This window comes from Lepisosteus oculatus, chromosome 6 (assembly GCF_040954835.1).
Source record: "Lepisosteus oculatus isolate fLepOcu1 chromosome 6, fLepOcu1.hap2, whole genome shotgun sequence".
NCBI classification, from domain to species: domain Eukaryota; kingdom Metazoa; phylum Chordata; class Actinopteri; order Semionotiformes; family Lepisosteidae; genus Lepisosteus; species Lepisosteus oculatus.
Genome location: NC_090701.1, coordinates 5890934 through 5913716, shown reverse-complemented (window position 1 = coordinate 5913716; position 22783 = coordinate 5890934). Strand labels below are relative to the sequence as shown.

Sequence of the window (22783 nt, the reverse complement as noted above, 5' to 3'; positions counted from 1 at the left end):
CTGGTTGTGATTTACAATTCACAATTAGTGCTATTTGGTGAGCTGAAAACAACAACCTATAATCCTTATTACTGTTGGCTGTATTAATTTTGTACAGAAACCTGTCCCAAATAATCAACTTTTAGAGTTATAAAAAATATAGTCTAATTTATGTACAGTAGATGTGTTAAGAGGTGACGCGTGATATGTGATAGAAAACATAGTTTAGCTTTATTGATATTTCAAGGGACCCTTTCTTATTATGGCAGGGTATTATTGTCTGTATATATATTATTGTATATTTTATGTCTTCTAATACCGAAACTGCAAGACATTAAAACTGTATAAAAGAAAACAGTATGATATACAGTATACAGTACCAAACCTGGCAATTGTACATTTCTCAAAAAGGGGTTCTGAAGCAACGTATAAAAAGCCTCGATGCTTTCTAAGCTGATAACGTCTAATCTATCTAAAAAAATATTATTTTCCGTTAGATAATCAGTTTAGCTACTGTAAGATTTAGATTAAGATACGACTGCCCAGCACAAGCTACACAGCAAAAGTTATAATTTCAGAATGGAGAAATGGCAAAAGAAGTGTAATCTGACTACTGTCTTGCGCAGTCATGTGTTGTGTTGGATGATCTTTCACTAATGAAGAAATATGTACAGGGGCTGGAGTATTTCAATGTGAAGAAAGAAAAGACAAGTCCCATTTTAAGCAGACATCTCAAATATAGAATCTTACACCAGTTCCTTTTGTGGTTTCCTTGAAGTACATACGTGATTTTCTTTTTGTGAAGTTAGCTCTCTACTAGAGTATGATGGTGGTCTGTGATTGGGCTGCTGGACATCTTTAATGGCGTTACAGAGGAGCAAGACACATTCCCACGATGAAAACAATGCATGAGAGAAAGTGCGATTATAGCCAGGAGATACAGTAGGTACTGTATTAAACATTTACTGTGGAAAAACGGAAATGTGACTCAGCACACAGAAGTGGTAACTGAAGACAATAGACTACCTGATTTAAAGACAAACCAATTCAGGGTTGTGTTGAATTATTCCCTCTGCTTGATTTTTTAGTATAGAGTTATTCACTAAGTTCTGTAACCTAATTAGACACTTTAAGGCAACTCAGAGAACCACAATCAGGAGCTGTCTCATCACAGACTTCAATTTGTTACTTTGTGCAATTTAGTACTAATAAAAATTAACAAAAAATAACAAAACCACTAAATTTGGATGTCTTCTTCTGAGAAGCGTATGACATCTTTACCATTTATTCTATTTTTAGATTAATACTTAAACTTGAGAAAATCAAAGAGTTGCAAAAACGGAACTTACAGAGAAATAGAAGAGACAATTACTCTTGGTCTTTGTTTACAGTGTTGTTTTAATGTTTTTTCCTACATGAGTGCGCTGTGGTTAATTATGGACAATATGCAATAAGGCTGCATTCAGAAAATTATATGCTAATTGTGTTCAATGTATAGAATTAGAAATTCACACTCTCTCCTGCAATGTAATGTACAGTTCAGTATATCTTGCAAAGAAATAGATGAATAGTCCATAACTAACCTCTGGCAAAAATTACTGACATAACTCCCAGTGGGAAAGAACTAGGAATTAAACAGTGAATTTACCAAATCATGAATCATACTGTTTTACAGTATTTCTGTCATTAAAGGATTCCTCAGTTGTATTATGAGAAGGCATTGTTTTTAACATGTTATGTGAAAACTAACCAGTGCTTCTTTTGAGCAAACTGCAGGTCTCAAGAGTTCGACTGCACCATATAGTTTATTTGTTTTGTTCAAGCTGTAACTTCTCAGCTGTTTATGATCAGTGTAAAAATAGAGAACATTGCTTTGGTGAATAATGATAGATAGATAGATACTTTATTGATCCCGTGAGGGAAATAATGTGAATAATGTGACGGCTGTGGAATATAAATAGATAGCCTGGTAGTACATTTAAATTCATTCATTTACATTTCATTCATTTATTCTACACATTTATTCTGTCCATAATGGGACAGCTATTTTTACTGGCAGAAAATTCCCAAGCACAATGACTCTGAAGAATAGTCATCAATGACACCTCTCACCCTGTCTTTTTCATATCCGTTCATGCTATATGTACAGTAGTGCAATTGTGAAGAAGGTAGCAGTTTGGATTCTGAGTGTAAATATTCATTTCAGTGACTGTCCTCTGCTTTGATCTCCATTCTAAGCTTCATCCGGTGTTAAACATATCATATTCAATTAAACCTTATTCTGTAGGGTTTTGAAAAAACTCATTGTTTTGATCTCCCACAAGTGTCTTTTCATTTATTTGGCCCACAGTGTGTTGATATGCCTCCTGATACTCCTGACCTCTGAGGTTCACCATGTGTTTTGGTTTTCATTCTAACCTGGACTCTTAATGACTTGATCTGAATCTGTCTGTATCACTACGGCTTCCAGGTCTTTACTCAGTGAAGGTTAGAGGTTTCATGTAAAACCTATTGGACTGTAGCCTTGCTAGACCAGGATGAATGATACAAAGGTGCACACTCCAGTCCTCAAGGGACAGAATACAGCAGATTATTCAGCTCTCTTTAAATTGTTAGCAGCAGAAGATTCTTGAGAAGTCTTAAATTGGTCCAGCTAAGGTAATGATTAGGTCAATTATGTCATTACGTGCAGAGGTGGAATGAAATTCCCTCCAGGACTGAAGTTGTTCACCACTCTGCACCAATATTCACTCCTGGCCCTGGAGGGCATCCAAGTCTCTTGGCTTTAATTGCATCCTGTATTCCTGTATTGCATTCCTCTATTTGCCTTTATTTGAATCCGTTGTTCTCTTAATTGGTCCATACTACCGCTGTTTTCCACATTGGGAAATCAGAGTGAAAGGCATTTGACTGAATAAACTATATTTGGATCTTACAGGTGTGTGAAATCCACTGACAGTTTGCTTATGAGATAAGGTCGTAAAAAAAGTCGTAAATAGCAATGTAATCTAAGCTTCTGTTCTCGCTGCTTCTCTCCAAAATGTCTTTTGAATCCTGCAATAAGGGACACATGATCAACACAATCTATTTCTTCTTGATTTTGAAGTATTTTCAAGGCATAAATATGTTCTTATATAGAAAGTTGTTGAAGTGAGTACACATGGTTGCTTTATATATATTAACACATATACAAACAAATAAATGAAGAATTACTGAAATTTGTAGATGTGAATGAACCAGACAGATAAGTGCAAAGCACAAATATCTTACATACTGTATATCATCTCCAGCAGCCCCTGCTCTGTGTTAGTTATTCACAGGTGTTTAAACTTTGAAAAAAAAAAGAACAAGAGATTATGATTGCCATTTCGATTACCATTTCAAAATTTTTTTAGGTCTTGAGTATCAGCATTACAGTGGTATTAGGAAGTGTGCAGTAGCGCTTTCTTTATGGTAATTGCTTGCTCAAGAATATAATTACTTCACACCTAAACCAGTGTCTGGAAAATAAGTCCTCATTGTTCAAATGTACAGGGACTGGGTCTCTGATGTTGCGAGTTAGGAAAAGCTGTGAGTCAAATCATTTTTTATTATTATTTTTTTTTTAATTTTACAATCCTTAACATAGAAACAATTGACTTTGTAAATATCCCAGGTCCTGCAATGATTTTAAAAGCCTTTAGAGAATCAGGTTGACCCCCTGAGACTCTGGCTCTAGGATCGTGGCTTTCCCTCAGCTGATAAAGTCTTTGAAAGGAAATTTCAGAAGTGCCGTAGTCTGCCTATCTGCGCCAGAGATCAGCTTACCTTTGAAGAGATCAGGGCTGTCACAAACAAAAACCCTTCAAAAAACAGAACATTAAAGTAAAGGACAAAAGCCCACCCTTTGTGGCAACCTCTGGTATTATTGAGTATCCTGCATCAGGTAATTGTAAGGTCTTGCTGAATCATCAAGCAGGTTATCTTGCAATCAAAAGGAAGAATTTCTAAACTTAAATTTTTTTTACAGCTATTACTACTACACCTGTTGCTGTTTCTACTACTACTAATAATGAAAACCTTAATTTATAAAGCACCTAAGGTCAAGAGTACAAGTATAAGTGCTGGAATTGTTTTAAGCAATTACAGTGGGTATAGAAAGTCACCACCCCCTTTCACAATTTGTACCTTTTGTTGTATGACACTCTGAAAATAAAAACAAATTAAATTAGGCTTCCTCCATATTTATTTACACACAGTAACCCACATTAGCCCAGTGAAAAGAAAATTCTAAAACATTCTAAAAATTAATTAAAATTACAACAGTAAAATACCTTATTTGGATAAGTGAACACCCCCCTTACCATTGCATTTGATCAGAGATCAGACAACAAACTAATTGGCTCCCACCTGTGATCAATTGTGGTGATTTTGATTCGTTCAGAATGAAAGCAACTGTTTCTAGAGGATTCCACTGCTTGGAAGTGCATTTCAAAACAAAGAAAGGTGCTTTCAAAAGAACTTTGAGATAAAGTTGTGGAAACGCACAAGTTGGGAGATGGGTATAAAAAGATTTCAAAGGCTTAAAGAAGTGAAAGGCATATGGCATCACCCAGACCTTGCCTAGATCCGTCCGTCCCTCCAAACTGGATGACTGAGCAAGAAGGAAACTGATCAGAGTGGCTACCAAGAGGCCGATGGTAACTTTGAACAAGCTACAGGCCTTTATGGCAAAGACTCGTCATTGTGTGCATGTGACAAGAATATCACAAGTACTCCACAAATCTGGCCTGTATGGGAGGGTAGCACGAAAAAAGCCTCACCAAGTCTCGTTTATGTTTTACTAAAAAGCACCTTAGAGATTCTGTGGCAAAAGGTGCTGTGGTCAGATGAGACCAAAATGTAACTTTTTGGCTACAATGCAAAATGGTACGTTTGGCAAAAACCCAATACATCTTACCTCTCAAAGAACACCTTTCCTACAGTAAAGCAGGGTTGTGGCAGCATCCTGCTGTGGGGCTGTTTCTCTTCAGCTGGGACTGGGGCACTTGTCAGGATAGAAGGGAAGATGGATGGCTCAAAATACAGGCAAATTCTTGAAGAAAACCTGCAGCCCTCAGCAGGGAAGTTGAAAATGGGAAGACGGTTCACTTTTCAACATGACAATAACCCAAAGCAACCTTATAGTGACTGAAGGACAGGAAGGTGAATGTCCTAGTCAGGGCCCCAACCTCAATCCCATTGAAAATCTTTGGAACGACTTGAAGAGGGCAGTCCATCAACGGTCACCACACAGTTTGACTGAGCTTGAACAATTCTGTAAGGAGGAATGGGCAAATATTCCTCCCTCTAGGTGTGCAAAGTTGGTAGAGATGTATCCAAACAGACTCAAAGCTGTAATTCAAGCAAAAGTTGCTTCTACCAAGTATTAACTCAGGGGGCTATTCTATTATCCTATCCAGTTATTCTACTTTTTAATTATTTTTTTTCTGGAAATTTTGCTTTCTTTTTTCACTTGAATGTTGCAAGGTACAATTTGTAAATAAAAATGAAAAAGGTCTGATTTTATTTGTCTTCTCTTTGGGCTTTAGGGCAACAAAAGGTTATCATTTTGAAAGGGGGTGGTGACTTTCTATACCCAGTGTAGGTTTTACAGTATGTACTGTAGTTTAGAATGTGTGTTATAGAGGCAATTGTGGTTCTTTTAATAATATTTAGAATAAAATATTTCTTCACTTCTGTACAATTTTAAAGAAATTAGATGCAGTAAAGTGGTGTTAGCAGGTGTCATGAGAACTGATAGTTTGCTAAAATGTAACTCAATACTGATTTAAATCACTTGGATTCAATCAATAGTGTTTGTTATGCATGGCTGCTGAACTGCAGTGCACTTTTTGAGCCAAGCTGTGTGGTGATTAATGCAATGTGGATTGATAGCTACTGGAAGATAAGATCAATTGAATTTCCTCTTTTACGGGAATCATATCAAAATCCTTCGTTACGTCAGAAATCTGCCTAATATGCCTTTAATAGCACAAGTTAAGTTATTTATGTGATGTCCAAAACACATTATGTTGAAAACAGGAATATCAAGAAGAAAATAAAATCCAATATAATGATTTAAATTAATGTGTTCACAGATGACTTTGATATACAAACATATCAATGATTAATTGCAAATTTCAATCATAAAAAACAGCTCAGTTACATTATACCCCATAGGCTTATGTACATTAATATTAATTGTGGAAATAATATTAATATTTATTGTGGACATTTCCTGGATCAAATGTTAAAACACAAGATGTAGCAGAGATTCTACAGTGACTAGCCTCTAGGGGTTAGGGCAAGTTTGGACTTCATTCCCCATAACTGTTCTCTAGAGGCTGTTAATAAGAGTATCCTTTTTTGACAGATTGGGTGTTCTTTGGCTGATGACCTCAAGGACTACACTGAAGCTAAAATGGAATTAATTGCTGGCCTTTGATACTGTATATTAACCTTGAACATCATATGAGATGTTTATAAAATATGTGCCTGACTTGTCATTTTCCCACATGAAATATATGATTAAAAATTGCACCTGCCTGTACATGACTGTAAGAAAATCCTGAAAATACAATCAAAGTACTTTTAAGGTGAGCTTGAAAAATGGATACTTTAGCAAGAAACGAAACCTTCCTTGATTTGCTCTGTTGCACAGAAGCTATAGAGAAATGAATGGCATTTTATTTCAATTTCAGTTTCTATCTGGTGCGTCTATAGAAAAATGGCCAAACGAAATGCAATAGCTTACACCTAATTAATATCGGTGTGAATCTGAGCTGTAGGGGTGGGGAGGGTTATCAGCCAAGCTTATCCTAATGTTCTGTATCTCTGTGATTGCGTGGCTGATTACAATGAAGGTTGTACTGCCAGAATGAGGTCACTGGTAGTGAAAAGAGGGATAAAATATCCTCCTTACACACAAAATGGGATTTGAAAGCCACATTATAATGACTCTCAACTGCTGTGGCCTCTCTGAAGGCTAACAGTAATGACAATATTGATTGTAAATGACTGTGCTTTAAAGTGCTTGGACTTAATCACCTTGCATTTCTACCTTAATGTGTTTGTTTCTCGGTGCGGATCATAATCGGTTCAATTTTAACAGAACTGGGGTCCTAGTTTGTCTGCCTTTTGTCTTGGTTACTTGACAACACTCCCAAGAAGACCTTTTAATCTGACCAAGTCGGAAATAATCGATGGCTCATGAAAAATGTACTTTTAACAGCTCCCTTGACATCTCTAACAGAGGTGCAAATACTGTAGCTGCAAACAAGGATTGGAGTGTTGTTTTAAAAACTGAAGAGAATTTGCTTATACCTACTGTGTATGGAAGCAATATGGAAGGTCAATATCTAGAGAGCATTATATGATAGAAGAGGAGCTTCAGTATGAAGTTTGTTATCCTGCTTGTTTACATTAACCAATATTTTTCACTTAGCCTCCCATATGATCTGTTGGATTAAGGTACTGTAAGTACTGGAAAGACACAAGCAGAGACACTGGGAGCAAGAGGAGATATCAGCTATCATTAGATATTAAATCCACAGTTTTAAGTAATTCTTTCTTATAATGAATTAATGGTAGAATTATGAACATGTAAGGTGCACAAAAATATAGCAGTCCACATCGTGTTACAGGACATGAGGTTTTAATATTAATTAAATGCACTGTTTTCATTGTCATATGAATTACACTGTATGGGCAGCTGTATACATATCAAAATATGCTATCTATAATTTATTTACAGATTTTCAGAGACTTTAATGAAATCTAAAGAATAGAAGTGGAATAGGTGGGCTTTCTTGTCATGTTGATGCACAGCCACAGTTTGGATTCAACAGTAACACAAAAATAAGTAGAAGATGATAAAGACAAGGTGGGAATTCACCGGAAACCCACGAGATCTGAAGTTTAGAAATAAGCATATGGCATGATGACATGTGGTTAGTAGTGCTACCTTACCTCTTGACCCAATGACCTGCTGTCCAGTTTAAATGGCTTCTCTAAAGTGACCCTCAAATGCATGTGTGTGCATATGTGTTTACTGTGATGGACTGGTATTCTACCCGGTACTTACCAGTTTTAGTCTGGCTCACTGTGACCCTCTACAGATATAGAGTTTACTAATGGTTAGGTAGCCAATGCTCTGAAACTAGAAACATTTTTATCCTCTCTATGAGGAAAAGGGTTAACTTTAGTATTTATGTAATACAGTATTTATTTAAATTGACTGGTTAAATGCACCTAAAGAGAAGAGTGATACGTGTTACAGATTTATTAATTGACAATCAGTGTACTACGCTCGTGCAGTTCCCTGAAATATACTGCTTTTCTGTGTTGAATAATCATTGCCCTCATTCCAGGGTGTACAGTAGCAAAGGGAGGGGCTGTTTGTTTTGTCTCGCAGGGGACTGTGTGAGTATTTGACATGTGGTTGCACGGTGTCTGCAAAGATTTTTTTTTTGTTGCAATATTTATTAAGAACTGAGATTTTATTTACTTTAACTTTTTTCATTTGTATTTGATCCGACTTGCTTTTGGTGTATTCAAATCTATACTGTATTTGAATAGCTTGTTTAGTTTTCTTGTGAAGGGAGCAATTTTGATACATGTAATTGGCTGGTTTGTGAGTGTGGTTAGAGGAAAAGTGTCTTAGTTTCTTATCATGGACTGGTGTTGCACTGGTATTATACTGTCATCCTTGTCACAGAAGGGCAGGGGATGGGACAGAGGTCTCCCAGCTTGGGTCCCCATTCTTCTAATGGGAATTTTGAACTTTTTGGACAGTGAACTTGTGTTCTTGTTATTGTGAAGGCAGGTAGTGGTGCTTTGTTAAAGAGTACAATTAAGGGATTCATCTCTGTTGTTGTATCTCTTTGCTTATGTGTAACAGCTGCTATGCATTGTTTATTCATTCCAGACATTGATTTCATGTTGACAATGGATGTGGTTTTTGAGAAGCATGACTAATGTCCCCATTTTGTTCTGGATTGTATGTGGGCTAAACTCTTCCAAGAAATGGGCAAGTTGTTTAAATTTGCTGGAAAAAAAAGGTTATTTCCACGATACCCGAATCTCATTTCAAACTTATTTTTCCAATAAGTAGTACTATTTGGCAACCTTCTCCTCTGCATAAAATAAAGCAACATGGAGTTTAATTGTATTGCAAAGGATTTTTTTATATACATTATATAGTATTTCTATATTGAGCTCATGATGTGATAAATGAGGGAGACAGCATATTTGAAAACCAAATTTTCAAGGGAAAAAGTGCTTTTGTTTCAGTTTATGCTCCTATGACATTCCAGCCTGACTTTTTCAACTTTCTGTCAAATCTCTGTTGGACCTGGCTGACTTATATATTATTCTGGGCACAGAAGTAAATCACATATTTGATAGATCAATTCCCTTGGTTGACTGGTTTCTTTCAGTGAAAGAATTGTTTTTTCAGCTAGACATAAATCACACCCAAATTAACTATATTTTGTCTCATAAGCTTTTTTCCGGTGATACTCAATATGGAAAATACTACACATATTGTATGCTCATATTAATATTTTATTTGACATGATGCATTTATCCAGTGAGGGAAGTTCAGATAAAATTATATTTATTTTTATTTATTGATCCTTGTTTTCTTGTTGTTGATAAAACAAAAATGAAATGAAAAAAGGTCAAAAGATTTAAAAAACATAGTGAACATATTACAGTGTTATGGAATTTTACATTTGGAATATTTTTTGTTGACATTCTTGTGTGTATCATTATCAAAATATTTTTAGAAAAAAATATGAATACATTGTAGAATCAACAGTATCAAATAAAAGAGGAATTAGAGACCTTCCTTAGTTCTTTTGAAGATGCAGATGAATACAGTATCTTACCACTAGGCAACAGCTGCAGAAAAAAATAGTCATACTGTACGTTTTTAGCATTTTTTTCATGGCAGGGTGTGATTGATGGTAGTCAGAAACAACAAACTATGTTAGACTTCTGTGCTTACAGCAGGTCGTCATGACGTCTAATCTGTGAGTAGACACTCCAGGAGACCTGGTAGTTTTTCAACTTGTGGACGTGCTGCAGAGACATCCCTAGTGTATCTCAATTTCTTATCCAAAACACAAACACTGCTGTCTGGGATGGGAATAAGAAACAAAAACATACAGTAAAACAAAGAACTTCCTGAAGCTAAACAGCATAAAAAACTGAATATAATAAAGGTCAACATCGTACCTGTATTTCGGTGTTCATGTGCCCTCAGCTCACAGTTTTGATTTGTGCTTTGTCTCCTTTTCCCTGTTGCCCACACTGCTGTCTTTCACTTCCTATTTTCAGATGACAAGCTGCAAATGGTTTTCCAGGATAAAAATATAATCCTTATAAAGAACTGCTAAAAGTATGACATGCAAGACTGCCTTTTGTTATGTGATTATACACTTAGTGGTTTGAAGGAGAAAAGAAAACACATTCCTGTTTAGTCCACCAGAATTACATACAGTACTTCAGTCTCTGAGGGAAATATTTCCACAGAGGTTAAACACTTCAATAACAATACAGCTGTTTATGTCACTGGCATCCTCATTTGCAGACATTGTAGGACCAGGAACACTGATCTGTTGTTTATAAAACCGCTAAGTATTTCCTTTGAGCTTGTAAACCTTTTAAGTGACATCCTGAAATGGCTAATTGTTACACTTGTGATTGTAGTGCAGCAGATAAAACCAAGCTCATCATCTGTTTGAACGTGTAATTCTCAATGTATGGATTCCCCCAGATTCCTATAGCCCACAGAATGTTTTGAAATGAAAGAAACCTTGTAATCAATGAAATTGTCTGCAGCCTGCTGCTCCAAAGTTCAAAAGTGATTAGATATGTTTAAGCTTACAATACAGAGATGAGTGCATGATATTCTCAAGGAGTAAACAACCACATAAAAGAAGAGAAGAAACAGCCTCTGTAAACTTTCCAACTGTTTAGCACTGTTCTTAATTGTTGGGAAATGTGCTATATATGGCACATCCACTATTACTACACCCCTTTATCATTATAGAATTACTAATTGTGTCATCACATATTTTTTAAAAGACAGCATCTGGCTTTGCTTCCTGATAAAATCATTCCAGGGGGGCGTTTTCTGTTGCAGAATGAATGTTCTGCAGAGAACAGAAATCCTACTTGTCTAAGCAAAACCCTTTTTGCTGACTACTTGCTGAGCGTCCTCATGTTACAAGTGGTCTTTTTCAGAAACATAAACATTTGTGCAAGATGGGTTTCGGTAAATTTTTGAGATGCTCTTAAAAACCATCCAGGGCTGACAAAAAAGGGGCTTTTTTTTGTCCTAAGACAGTTCCTGAAAAGCACACATTTCCACCGGGACTCTTGCTTTTGCATCCTCTACTTGTTTGCCTCATAGGGGACCAGCCGAAGCTTTTTTTTTTCCCTCCGAGCAGTGTGTGCGTGGAACAAGGACGACAAGCAGCTGTGTGTAATCTCCTCTGCGAACAGACTCGTCCCTTTCCCAGTCAGGCTTCGTCTGGGGCTCTCTGACAGATGATTTCTCTTAGTTGTCAATTTCAGCCTGTCGGGGTGCTCCCGGGGAGCTGCTATCTGGCTCTTGGGGAGGAAGCATGTTGTTATTCTCTAGTAAGTCGGAATGTTAGAAGCACCGTGGTAGGAATCAGGGTTTAGCTGCTCTTGTGTCTGTGTGTGTGCGTCCCCGCCTTCCTGTTCACACACCAAAGCAGCTCAATTGTCAGAAGGCTGGCTGTTTTTTTTTTTTTTCTTCCCTCCCAATGATGAAGAGTCCTCAGCTGCTATTACTGATTGCATCTCTGGCTTATCACAAATATCTGTAGTGGCTTTCAATGTAGAGATCAGCCCCTAATCCCCCACATCATATTCATGAGGGACCATGGCACTGTGCCACGGCTCCACTCAGTGTACACCTGGAGCTCTTGCTGGTGACACACATTCTGTCTGAGGGGGAACTCAGAGGGCGCTTCTACCAGCCCTGAAAAAACACACCAAGTTGAAAAAATGATATCTGTCCTCTTGTTCAATCTAAGGGCTTAGATTGAACTTCTGTGCTGGCTGAAGGAATTAACTTCCTTTCGAAGACATGGAATCTCCAACGAAGGAAATCGAAGAGTTTGAGAGCAACTCGCTCAAGTACCTGCAACCAGAACAAATTGAGAAAATTTGGCTGCGGCTCCGGGGACTGTAAGTATTAACGTCTTATATTCCTCTTTTGTGTCAGTGTGCGTCTGTGTGCTCTCAGTGTGCTTCCAGAAAGCGCTGTGAAAAGCATACTGTAGCAGCAAAGACTGAGCTTTTATTTCTTCTTACCTTTTCAATAATGCTAGAATTATTGCATGTTTCTTGTCTTTGGTTTGTTAAGTGCGACCACGATCACGTACAAGCATCTTCTAAAACATGCAGTATGTAGACATAAATGCTGTACTACCTGTGGCATGTATGGTAAAATACTTCAGTACACAGTCCTCTTTATTTTCCGAAGTACTAACGATTCCTGTGCAAATTAAGCTTTATGCATTGCACTGAAATACAATTTAGCTTCCTTTGCATTTTACTTTGAACGTGAGAAAAGTCATTCTTACATTAAATGATAATGGAGCTGATGCATTGCTTACTTTTCTGTAATAAGAGGTCCGTTAGAGGTGTTAAATTGTGGCATACATATTCATATTTGCAGCCTCCATTTAGTTAATGTACGCGTAAAGCAGATTTTTAAAGACAGCCTGCGTTAATCAGATAATATTGAAGAGGAGACAGGAATCATGAAGATCATAAACATTCATCTACTGCTTATCTTGGTGATGAAACCAAAACACCATCACATGCTAATGCGATGATTTTTTAAGAGCATGGCAAAGTGAGGATTATGCTGCTGGGCTACATGATAATTCCTCAAAATCGACACATACAGTAATTCTTATTCCAGTGCATTGTGTATTTGCAGGACCTGTAATTCAGTTGAGTGAATGTCCTTATTTTCTTTGCAACAATACATTTTCAGTTTAATGGGTTTACAATTTTTTTATTATTGTAAAGAAGGTTGCTGTGTTATAATCTCTGCCACCTTCTTGTTGTAAACATTGTTCTTCTTGCTTCTACATAATGCCTACTGATCCCAGAGAGGTTTTGTGCTGAAGGACAGGTGGGAAAGAAGTGGTAGCGGAAACTGAAGCAGACAATTTGTATGAGCTCAACGGAAAATACAAAATATCCGCTCCTTCAAGGCTCAGTCTCAGAACCTGTATCAGCTTAACTGCTGTTCAGATATAAACATCATCTTCCGAAGCAAAGGAAGACTCACATTAATGTGACTTGTTTTTCCCAAACATGGCCATGCAGTAGTATATTTTAAATGTCTTGCATCATGTTTCTGTCATCCTTTCCATATTCTATCCATCAAGAAAGTTAAACATATTGAAAGAGGCAGAGATACTAATACGTACAAAAGTTCATTTTCTGCTGTTCTGCTTGTCAGCTTTGCTACGTTTACAGAGTTTTAATGGTCGGGCATTATTAGAGGATTCCACATTTGCTTTTACTATTATTAATTCTTATGGAGTTTATATAGAGAAAGAGGCTGCGTACAGGTACAGATCTGAACAGGTATGATTACGGCATTTCACGAAATGTGCCGTTTTCTTTTCATATTTAACATCAACTGAACACTGAACATGTAAATGCAAACGTTAGCCTATAACAGAAAAGAGGCATGTGACAAGCACATACTATACCCCATTTACGTTTTGGAGAATGACGATTTCAAGAGCAACAGCAAAGCCCTCAGCTGTTTTTGAAGCGCACATGTAAAGAATGTCGCTCCTCCTTTTGAACTGATCGAGTGACGTATTCCAGCTTCGGTGAGTTAAGGCCTCCCACCAGCTGTTTGGGGTTATACTGGGAGGGGGATGGGAGACGGGGACAGCGGCAGCGCGATATGTTTACCGGGGTTTAGGAAGAAAAAAAAATGCGGATTTGTTTTGCGACTTCGTGCATAGCACAGCGCTGGCTTGATGTGATTCCGCACCGTGTTTTCCTGCCTCGCTCGCTGTTTAATCCTGGTTATGAGTGATGAATTCCTCCAGCAAGGTCCTGCGCTCCCTCGCTCGTCCGCTAATCACTAGCTTGCAAGCAAACTGGACAGCTGCCATTTGGCGAAACACAATTTTAGGGACCATTAATGTCGTACTTCATGGTCCCGATTGATAAATGAAATGCGTAACTTCATTTTTACTCCGGCTAATTGCTTTGCTGTCTGTACATTTGTTACAGCTTTGGGCTGTAAGAGGGGGGAGGCTGTCACGGGAGAAGTATTTTCGTCATTTCCTTGTAAATTGCATAGCGTGACCTTATTATTCATATTTCGGAACTGGGAAATAACGACGAGCCATAAAATATGTATTTAATATAAATGCTACTTGAGGACAATTGGTATAAAAGTCTAAATTATTCATGGTAAAAACTTGAAGAAAATGCAGTTAATTTGCAAGATCATAAAAAAAGGACATTCAGTTAACCTTTCATTGATTAAAATGATGATAAATACGTTAAAGTAAATGTCCCTATGTATAAAGATGATGATGTTTTGGTAGCATTGTAAGCATACATCTCGAAGAGCTGGTTAAGGGAACACATTTCCAGAGGTGGGAGAAAGAAGAGAATAAGATGGTTTCTCCAGCACGGTTTTAAGAGTTTTAACAAACTGACTCGTACCCCAGATGTCAGAGCTATGTGAGAGAACTATTTCTAAAACTACAGAGTTCTGTACATCAGATCAGCTGAGCAAATAAATGCCGAGAAGGATCCTTAAAGTGACCACTAAATACATTTGTCATCATTATCTTTATGAAATCTTTATGGTTATCTTTTTCATCATCCTAGAGCGTCCTAACTTAACAGTATCTTTTCAGGCGGGGTTAAAAGCTGACATCATGCTGGTGGTTCTAGTAGAAAAAACAGAATAAAATAATTGTAAGAAAAGCGACAGCAGTGAATCAAAGAGTACAATGCGAATGATCAATCTGAAGAACCAATGCATGTTAAATCAACTCAAGGAACTCTTTGTCATATTGCTATAATCTGTTGCAGGACAGGTTACGTCTGGACAGACTTTATACAGTATTTATCTCACAATCCTAATTATTAACAGTTTTCTATAAAGCAGTCTTTCTTCTACATTGTGCTTATGTACATTCAATTTCCTTTATTCTCTATTGAGTTCATTATAGAGTGAAATGAAGGCAGAATTATGTCTACAAAAATGAAGTTGTACTTTACAAATTTCAACAAGTGTTTATGTTACAGTTTCTCAGGGTAGTGGTTCTTAAAGCTACCCTGAGTTTCTTAGAGCACAAGGTGGAATAGAAGTTGTTGGCTACAACACTTTTTGTCCTAATAAAACAGTTCTTAAACATACAGTATTTTGAAAACTGATATCTGAACAACTTTGGTAATACTTAACAATTCCTTTTATATTTCTTGCATTCATTTATTAAGTAAATAACTTTAGGCTATTCTGAGCTGAACACAAGAGACATTACATCTTTTATATTGTTTTATTATACTTATTTTTTATGTATTTTACATATCTGTGTTATTGCATAATATGGAAACACATATTCTCAGTGGCAGAAACATTAGAGTTATCAACATTTTAACAATATTTCACAGTTTTATTTAAAGACTATTCTGCTTTATTGTGGTGGATAAAAGATAATAAACAAAGTAGTAGTAAAGAATAATTTTACAGTTAAACGTTTTATACTTGAGACAGCTGAGACAATGGCACTGCTGGGAAAAGATGCCCAGGCGCTGGAAAATAGTTTGGTTTTGTTTCCATCCCAGATAAGAAAGTGTCTGTAAGATGGCAGTGACAGAAGTCCTGCTTTATGTTTTGATCTCCTGACGGGCTGTCATTTGAGCTGGAGGAGCAGGGAGCGAGGAGAGCTGAGCTGTGTGAATAAACTCTCCAGTTTCAGCTTCTGAGGAGTCCATCACGAAGCATACGCCTTCATCCCACCACAGAGCACACAGATGGATAAAAGCTGATCTGATGGATAAAATGCCTCACCACCGTAATATGTAGCAAATAAAAATGTAATTCAAATTTTAATATAGGAGATAATAAAGTTAATATAGGAGATAATAAATCACTGTTTTTTCGACAGTATATTCAATCAGTCATAATTTTCCAAGCTTAAAGCATTGCTTCAAGCTCATAAAAGTGATCTTTCCCAAAGTATTTAGAAGAGATATTATAAGTCTAAAAATATTTACAGTATACTGTATATGTGCTCTTTCTATATTCTAAAACCTAGAAGACAAAGTACCAAATAAACAATACATCGATTTTTCTTCTCATTGGAGAAACGAGAGAAAAATGTAAAGTAGGTTTCGGCTGCCCTGTGTTGCAGATAGCTCATCCCACCACTGCCACCACAATAAATCATTATCGTCCTTTTGCAACGTGCCTGTCGCAGCGTCACAGCTGTTGTGACTTTTGTCAGTGCGAGTTTTAGAAGGAGGCTATGTGTCCAGGTAGAGATACACATTGAAAACCTTGGCGCTTGTGTCTTCACCGTTACCCATCTCTCTCTCTCAACAGGAGAAAATACAAGAAAACATCCCAGAGGTAAGACGACTTGGCAGAGCTGCATCTTTCATCCCGAAAGTGTTCGCCTCTTGTAAAACCCCCAGCAAACTGTTTAAGGCAATGTTTTTAAATATTTACTCTACTGATGTGCCTGAATTGATTGCAGTAGTTTCCTATTAATGTGGATGAGATTATTTACTGTAGTTTATCTGTTACATTCCTTTTTTCTGTTAGTACATATAGTATGCATGGCACTGTTAAGATCAGGGTTGGCCACAGTCATTTTACTTCTGTCTTTGCAGTCGGCTAATTATTACACTGTAGTCAAAGAGATTAATACAGAGTTTTCTCTTGCTGTAATCACATTCTGGGTTCTGTTTCTCCTTTTAATACTATCAAAAGGAGAATATAGGGTCCGAATAAAAAAACTGTCTAATATATGCAATAAGATTAAGCTGAAGCTGAAGATCAGTTTCAGTTTTAGGTTAGGAACATGTGCAATTATGACTTGCTTGTAAGTTTTTTCTCCCTGATGTTGTGGTTTTATTTGCTTGTGTTTATCAATTGTTTGTTGAAAATAAAATAAAAAAAACATTTGCAAGAATTCATTTTTAAATTCTCTAAATTTCTTAATATGCACATAATATTGGCTTCATAACTCAAGCAATATAGAAGACTCATTCATACCCATTGTAGGAAAAAAATAATTTAAGGCCAATTTTGTATTCATTTTCTATGTTATAACCATAAATATCTAAAAAGCTGTTTGAGTTTTAGCTTTCAAAGTGATGAGCATGTATAGAACTAATTTCAAATATAGAATCTCATTTTATTGAAGCTCTGGAGGTTTGCATGATAATTCTGAACAAAACAAACCAAATCACCAGGCTTTTTCAATTTCTTTAGCAAACGAATAGCACTCAGAACTCTGTGGTCGTGCTTCACTGGACAGAACATGTGATATTGACTCAGCTGAACCCGGCACTTTGGACTTTAGCCAAACAATGCCTTCAGCATAAAAATGTATCATGTTCAATCTTCTGCTGTATCTGTTTCGGTAATGGCTGGTACATAAGTGCCCATAATTACAGAACTAATTGCCTGAAAGGAATCTGCAGGTTCCGAGCAACATTAAGATTGGGGTTTTGAAATGCAGCATGTGGAGGGGGATGATTTATAGAGACAACATTAGCACAAGAGGAAGTTTTGCTGGTTTGCCTCAACCTATCCATTCTCCGGTCAAGAGATGATTAAAAAATATATAATAATATAAACGTAGTATTATAATTGCTCTTTGTTAGTCTGTTGTATTGGCTTGCGGAACCCTCCGGTCGTTAAAAGCAAGGCAACAGAGCTAAGTGGCAGACCGTGTGTTGCTGTATTCACAGCAGTCTCTTTCCTTCCATTCTCAAAGAAGTGTGGAATGTGTTTTAATGAATTATGAATGGCCTGTCTCTAAATGGACGTCTTGAGTTTGTCTGTTTTCTCGTGCTGTCAGTCTGGTTTAGAATCCTTTTCAATATTTCTGAGTGCGCGTAGTATAGTACAGTATGTGAAATCTGGCAATTCCTACCCGCAGGCTCTCTCTGTTGTGGCAGTAAGAAAGGTGATATTAGCAGTGACAACACAACAGCAGCAGGCGCGGTGTATCTCATCAGACACAAACTCCCCATATGATATACTCCTGGCGGAAGACTGAAGTAAATGAAGATGCTGGAATAAGAACCAGTAAGGGGAAGATAAACAGACATTTGCCATCAAAATAGGCAAAGATACAGTACAGTATGAGCACAAAAATATGAATGTCTGAACATTTTAGAACTGGGAGAAACAGGGAACGATTCTTAAGCTCTAAGAATAGTATTCATTGTATTTAACTTCTGAATGGCGAGAACATGTGAAAACAAAGCTTGATCTTTTCATAACAAATTGTTATAGAATACATGAATCACAAAGAGATTGGGTTTTATATACAAAGTTGCTTTTTTACGCTTAAGAAACCATTTTTTGGGGGGTTTCAAGAAAGAAGTTTCAAGGACTTGGCAGGTGGGACATGAAAATCAAAAGACGCTTGTATCTGTGTTTTCACAACAGAATTCCTATCTGAATCGGTCTCACTTTCACTCTGGATTCTAACAAAACAAACTCAATTGTAAGTGTTGACTACAATGCTCTGGTGCTTTTACACACCTCACAGTGACACACAATAAAATGAACAACATTTAAGACACCAGACTTGGCGGGGCTGTGGATTGACTCAACTAGAAATGGAGTGTGCTCTGAACACAGGCTGGGTTCTACAGCCCAGGCCTCTGGTGTTCTAGCCTGTGTCATGTCACTGCCCACAGCTGTGACTGGGCATGGGACATAGATCTGTGCTGTAGGCAGAACACCGCGGTCGGTTATGACCATACCATCCTAAAAAGTAATTTATATACTGATGGGAAAAAAGAAACGCAACATTTTCTGGAATGAAAATACTATAGTTATAGCTTATGTACTTTCACATAAAGTTGCCAATTTGTTTTAAGCCCTCTGACCAGCAATTCAGCTTGTGCAGTGAGGCATTGCAACTTGCCAATCACACAAAAGCTCGTTAGGTACACTTTTACCCAACAAGGTCCAGGTGGAACAATGCCTGATCAGCTCAACTTTAAAAAGGCCTGAATTCAAAGCCTAGATCCTTGCAAGAAAAAAAACATACTTAGTCAGTTTTCTGTGCATTCCACAATGCCTTGAATGTCACCAGAAGCAAGGCAGAGGGCCATTGGCATGCTGCAGGCAGGCGTGTCCTGTGCCAGCATTGCCACAGACTATGGAGTATGACGCTCCACTCTGTCCCGACTGCAGAGAAAGTTTCAGTGGACCGGCAGGACAGATGATTGTCCAAGATCTGGTTGCTGTCGAGTGACCACAACAGAGCAGGACCTACACATCAGAGTTCTCCATCTGAGAGGTCGTTTCAGATCTGCCACCAGTACTGCTGCTGAAACTGCCGGCAGACACAATGCCTGCATCAGTGACCGGACAGTGAGGCTCCATGCTGCTGGCCTTAGAACAAGGCGATCTGTCAGAGGCCCTCTGCTCACACCTCCTAGACATCACACCCGACTGGCTTGGGCCAGACAGAGGCTGCGATGGACTCATCAGCGGTGGCATCAGGTCCTCCTCACGGATGAGTCACTCTTCAGCCTGTTCCACACAGACAGGAGGCCAGAGTTTGGGGGTGGAGATGCTGTGTTTCTTTTTTCCATCAGTATATACAGTATCAGCACAATGGACGAAAATCATACCTAAACATATTGTTAAACAAACAAGAATTTCCCTTTATTTTTAATTTTTAGCACTATTAAGGCATCCAGGTATCTTTGTACCATGTCCAGAGTTATGTGTATGATATATTCTACACTATTATGCTGTTAGTGTGTCATGGAGAGAACATATTTACTGCAGTGTGTTAATTACATGCATTCAAATTTAAGTTTTGTATTTTGCAAACCAAGTGATGTGCAATAGTGTTTGTAAGGACTGAGAGTATGGAGAACAGTTTGATTGCAGACATTGCAGCATTGTCATGATGATTGCTCAAATTCAGTTGGCTCAGAAATATCTCTAGTTTAGTTCAGTACTAAGGTTACTACTATTGTAATCTAAAATTATATTTTATGTTAATAAAATCAAAATGAGTGGATTTCATAATATGGTAGTATGTCTGATACATAGCAATGTCTTTTGGATGCAGGTTTTCGAAGATATAGGCTATAATAAAGATTTGTGGAATGACAAGAGCAGCACACAGCCAGACAAGTAAAGCAGTGCTCCCTGCCTCAGGCTAATAAGAAAATCTAATAATGTTACCACTGATGGGAATAGCTCTGGTTAATGTTCCTCCAGCCATCAGATTTGTGTACTTTGAAAACTATTTCATTAGCTTTCATTACAGGAATCAGTTAGGTTTGACACAGCTTTAGCGTAAGTTTATATCCATCGTTTTTTGCTATTAAAATCCTTGCAAGAAACAAGGCTTTCATATAGAATGTCTCTGATTAATATACTTGTTTCTGGGAAATTTCATTTCTGTTACACATATAGCAATTCCATTAATAGTTTGCAGTGGGAAACTGTTCACATTCTGCAACTAGCTCTTTAAGGATTGCATATAAATTTAGCACCATTGAATTTTAGTTCCAGAACAATGCTGATTTTCTGAAATACTTGAATATTAATTGTCAGTAATAGTCTTTATTATCTGTTAATGGACGTTAAATGTTATTAATGAAGTTGTAAACAGTTATGAAAGTCTTGCATGCATCTCACCAGGAGAAGTGTTAGAGTTAATGGTTTGGTAGAGGTTATGGTAACAATAACTGGGTCGCATGGACAAAGTCCATACCAGAGCTCATCGTGGTTTCTGTAGCGTTAAGTAAATTAGAGAACACAAGACTCCCCCTTGGAATGGACACTGGTCCATCACAGGAATGACCTCCCCAGCAACACTCCCCCATCTAGACAGGTGGATAAACTGGGACAAAGTACTTTGCCCATGGTAAAAACAGGAGCAAACAGCTACAGGAACAGAAACTGAGATCCTGCCAGTCTGAAGACTTACCCATTATGCCCTGGAATCCATGGTCGAGCGTATAACAGGGAATAGTTTTAATAATAGAGTAATAGGGAAAAGTTGTACTTTAGTTTGGCTCCCAGGTGACAGCTCTGGTTAAAGGTTCCTAACGCCATTTCAAATCAAAGCCTAAGCCATTTGTTGACTGGGACCAGTGATTCACTGTTCAATATGTGTTAACATGTACAGACGTTATTAGCATGCTGCTGAAGTAAACACTTTACCCCACCAGAAAACTACTTTGTAACCTCTCAAAACAATTCATATTCAAAAGAAACATTCAGGAAATAAATGTGCTTTTTCTGTATATGAGTGCCATCCAATTTAGTTTGATTTTAAATGAGACTCTTATTTTTCCTGAGGCTGTGGGTGAATAATCGCCACCTTCGACGGTGGTGGAACAGGGGATATAAACAACCCCAGCCTGTATTCCAGAAAAGGCATATCCTCGCTGCATGGCACTCTGTAATAATTATTTTGGTTCACTGTTCAACAAGGCCTCTGGAAAATAGCTGTAGACTTGGCAATGAAGATGAAGGGCAAAGCTCATACTGACAAGAGAAAAGCTTCAATCGTTATAATATGGAATACATGCCAGGCCTCTGACACGTACAATGAAAAGTAAAAGTGCAGGGGGAAATCTGTGTGCCAAGTTGTTTAATGCTGTATTGTCTATCTTTTCCTAAATACAAAATTGTAAAGCACAGAAAAGAACACAAAAATGGTGAGAAACGAGAAGCCATTTGGCTTATCAAGTCCATTGGGAGTTACTGTAGTAGTGAATGTCTGTTATCGGCTCTTTAAGCTAGAGTATACAGTATGCAGACATTGCCAAGAAATCCTAAAGCTTAGCCTTTGAGGAAGAATCTTTCATCAAAAGCTTCCCGAAAGTTCAGAGTTCTTTAGCCTTAATGGTATCTGCTGTAGTAGCTACTTGTTTGAAGAAATAAAGTTAGACATGATGTGCCTTGTTCTAAACCATGCAGACTGTCTCCTACAACACAGCACTAGTGCAAAGCACTTCTGCAAAGATGCATTTTTACATATTTTAACCTGTATTAATGGTTTTAATACAATGTCCCTTTTACACTGCTGGCGACGAAAGAAACAAAGAGCAGAATAAATTGAATGATCCCCAGATTATCAACCCTAGTAGTTATTTGATCCCAATACAACTAATATCAAAATGATTTTCTTGTTTCTTGAGTGGCATACTGTAGATAAAACCTCATTTATTTTTAAGAAATAAATGCTGCTTCTAATTTTGCTTGCCTCGCCCCATGGCTGTAATTTGTGCTGTTTTTTTACTGGTTAAACAGTGCTTAAGGCAGCATTAGAATGCTGCTGAGCATGAAAATACACATGTAACAGGGTTAGAAAATGGTGTTATTATTATTATGCATAAGGACATTCATTGTGGATTTTTTTCATCAATGAAACAGCAACCTGAATAGGAAAACATCCTACTTCAGGATGGTAATAAGTCTGCTTTGTGCATTTTATGCTGTGAATGGTTCTAAAGAATGAAAATA

The 22783-nt window shown here is 37.5% G+C and overlaps 1 protein-coding gene across 7 annotated transcripts in view; it reads left to right on the top strand.

The window, feature by feature from the left end:
- The window catches only part of pde1ca (phosphodiesterase 1C, calmodulin-dependent a), a 201027-nt gene that overhangs the window by 76709 nt on the left and 101535 nt on the right, over positions 1-22783 (top strand). Inside the window, exons 1-2 of one of the 7 annotated variants that reach the window (XM_015354720.2) lie at positions 11257-12225; positions 16643-16669. The exons of 3 other annotated variants lie outside the window; for them this stretch is intronic. In XM_015354720.2, the coding sequence (XP_015210206.2) occupies positions 12125-12225; positions 16643-16669 (128 nt within the window). In that variant the 5' untranslated portion in view covers positions 11257-12124. Of the gene's footprint in view, positions 1-11256; positions 12226-15986; positions 16135-16642; positions 16670-22783 lie in introns of those variants that run through there. 3 more of the 7 variants (XM_015354722.2, XM_069190923.1, XM_069190924.1) reach the window with 3 other exon arrangements.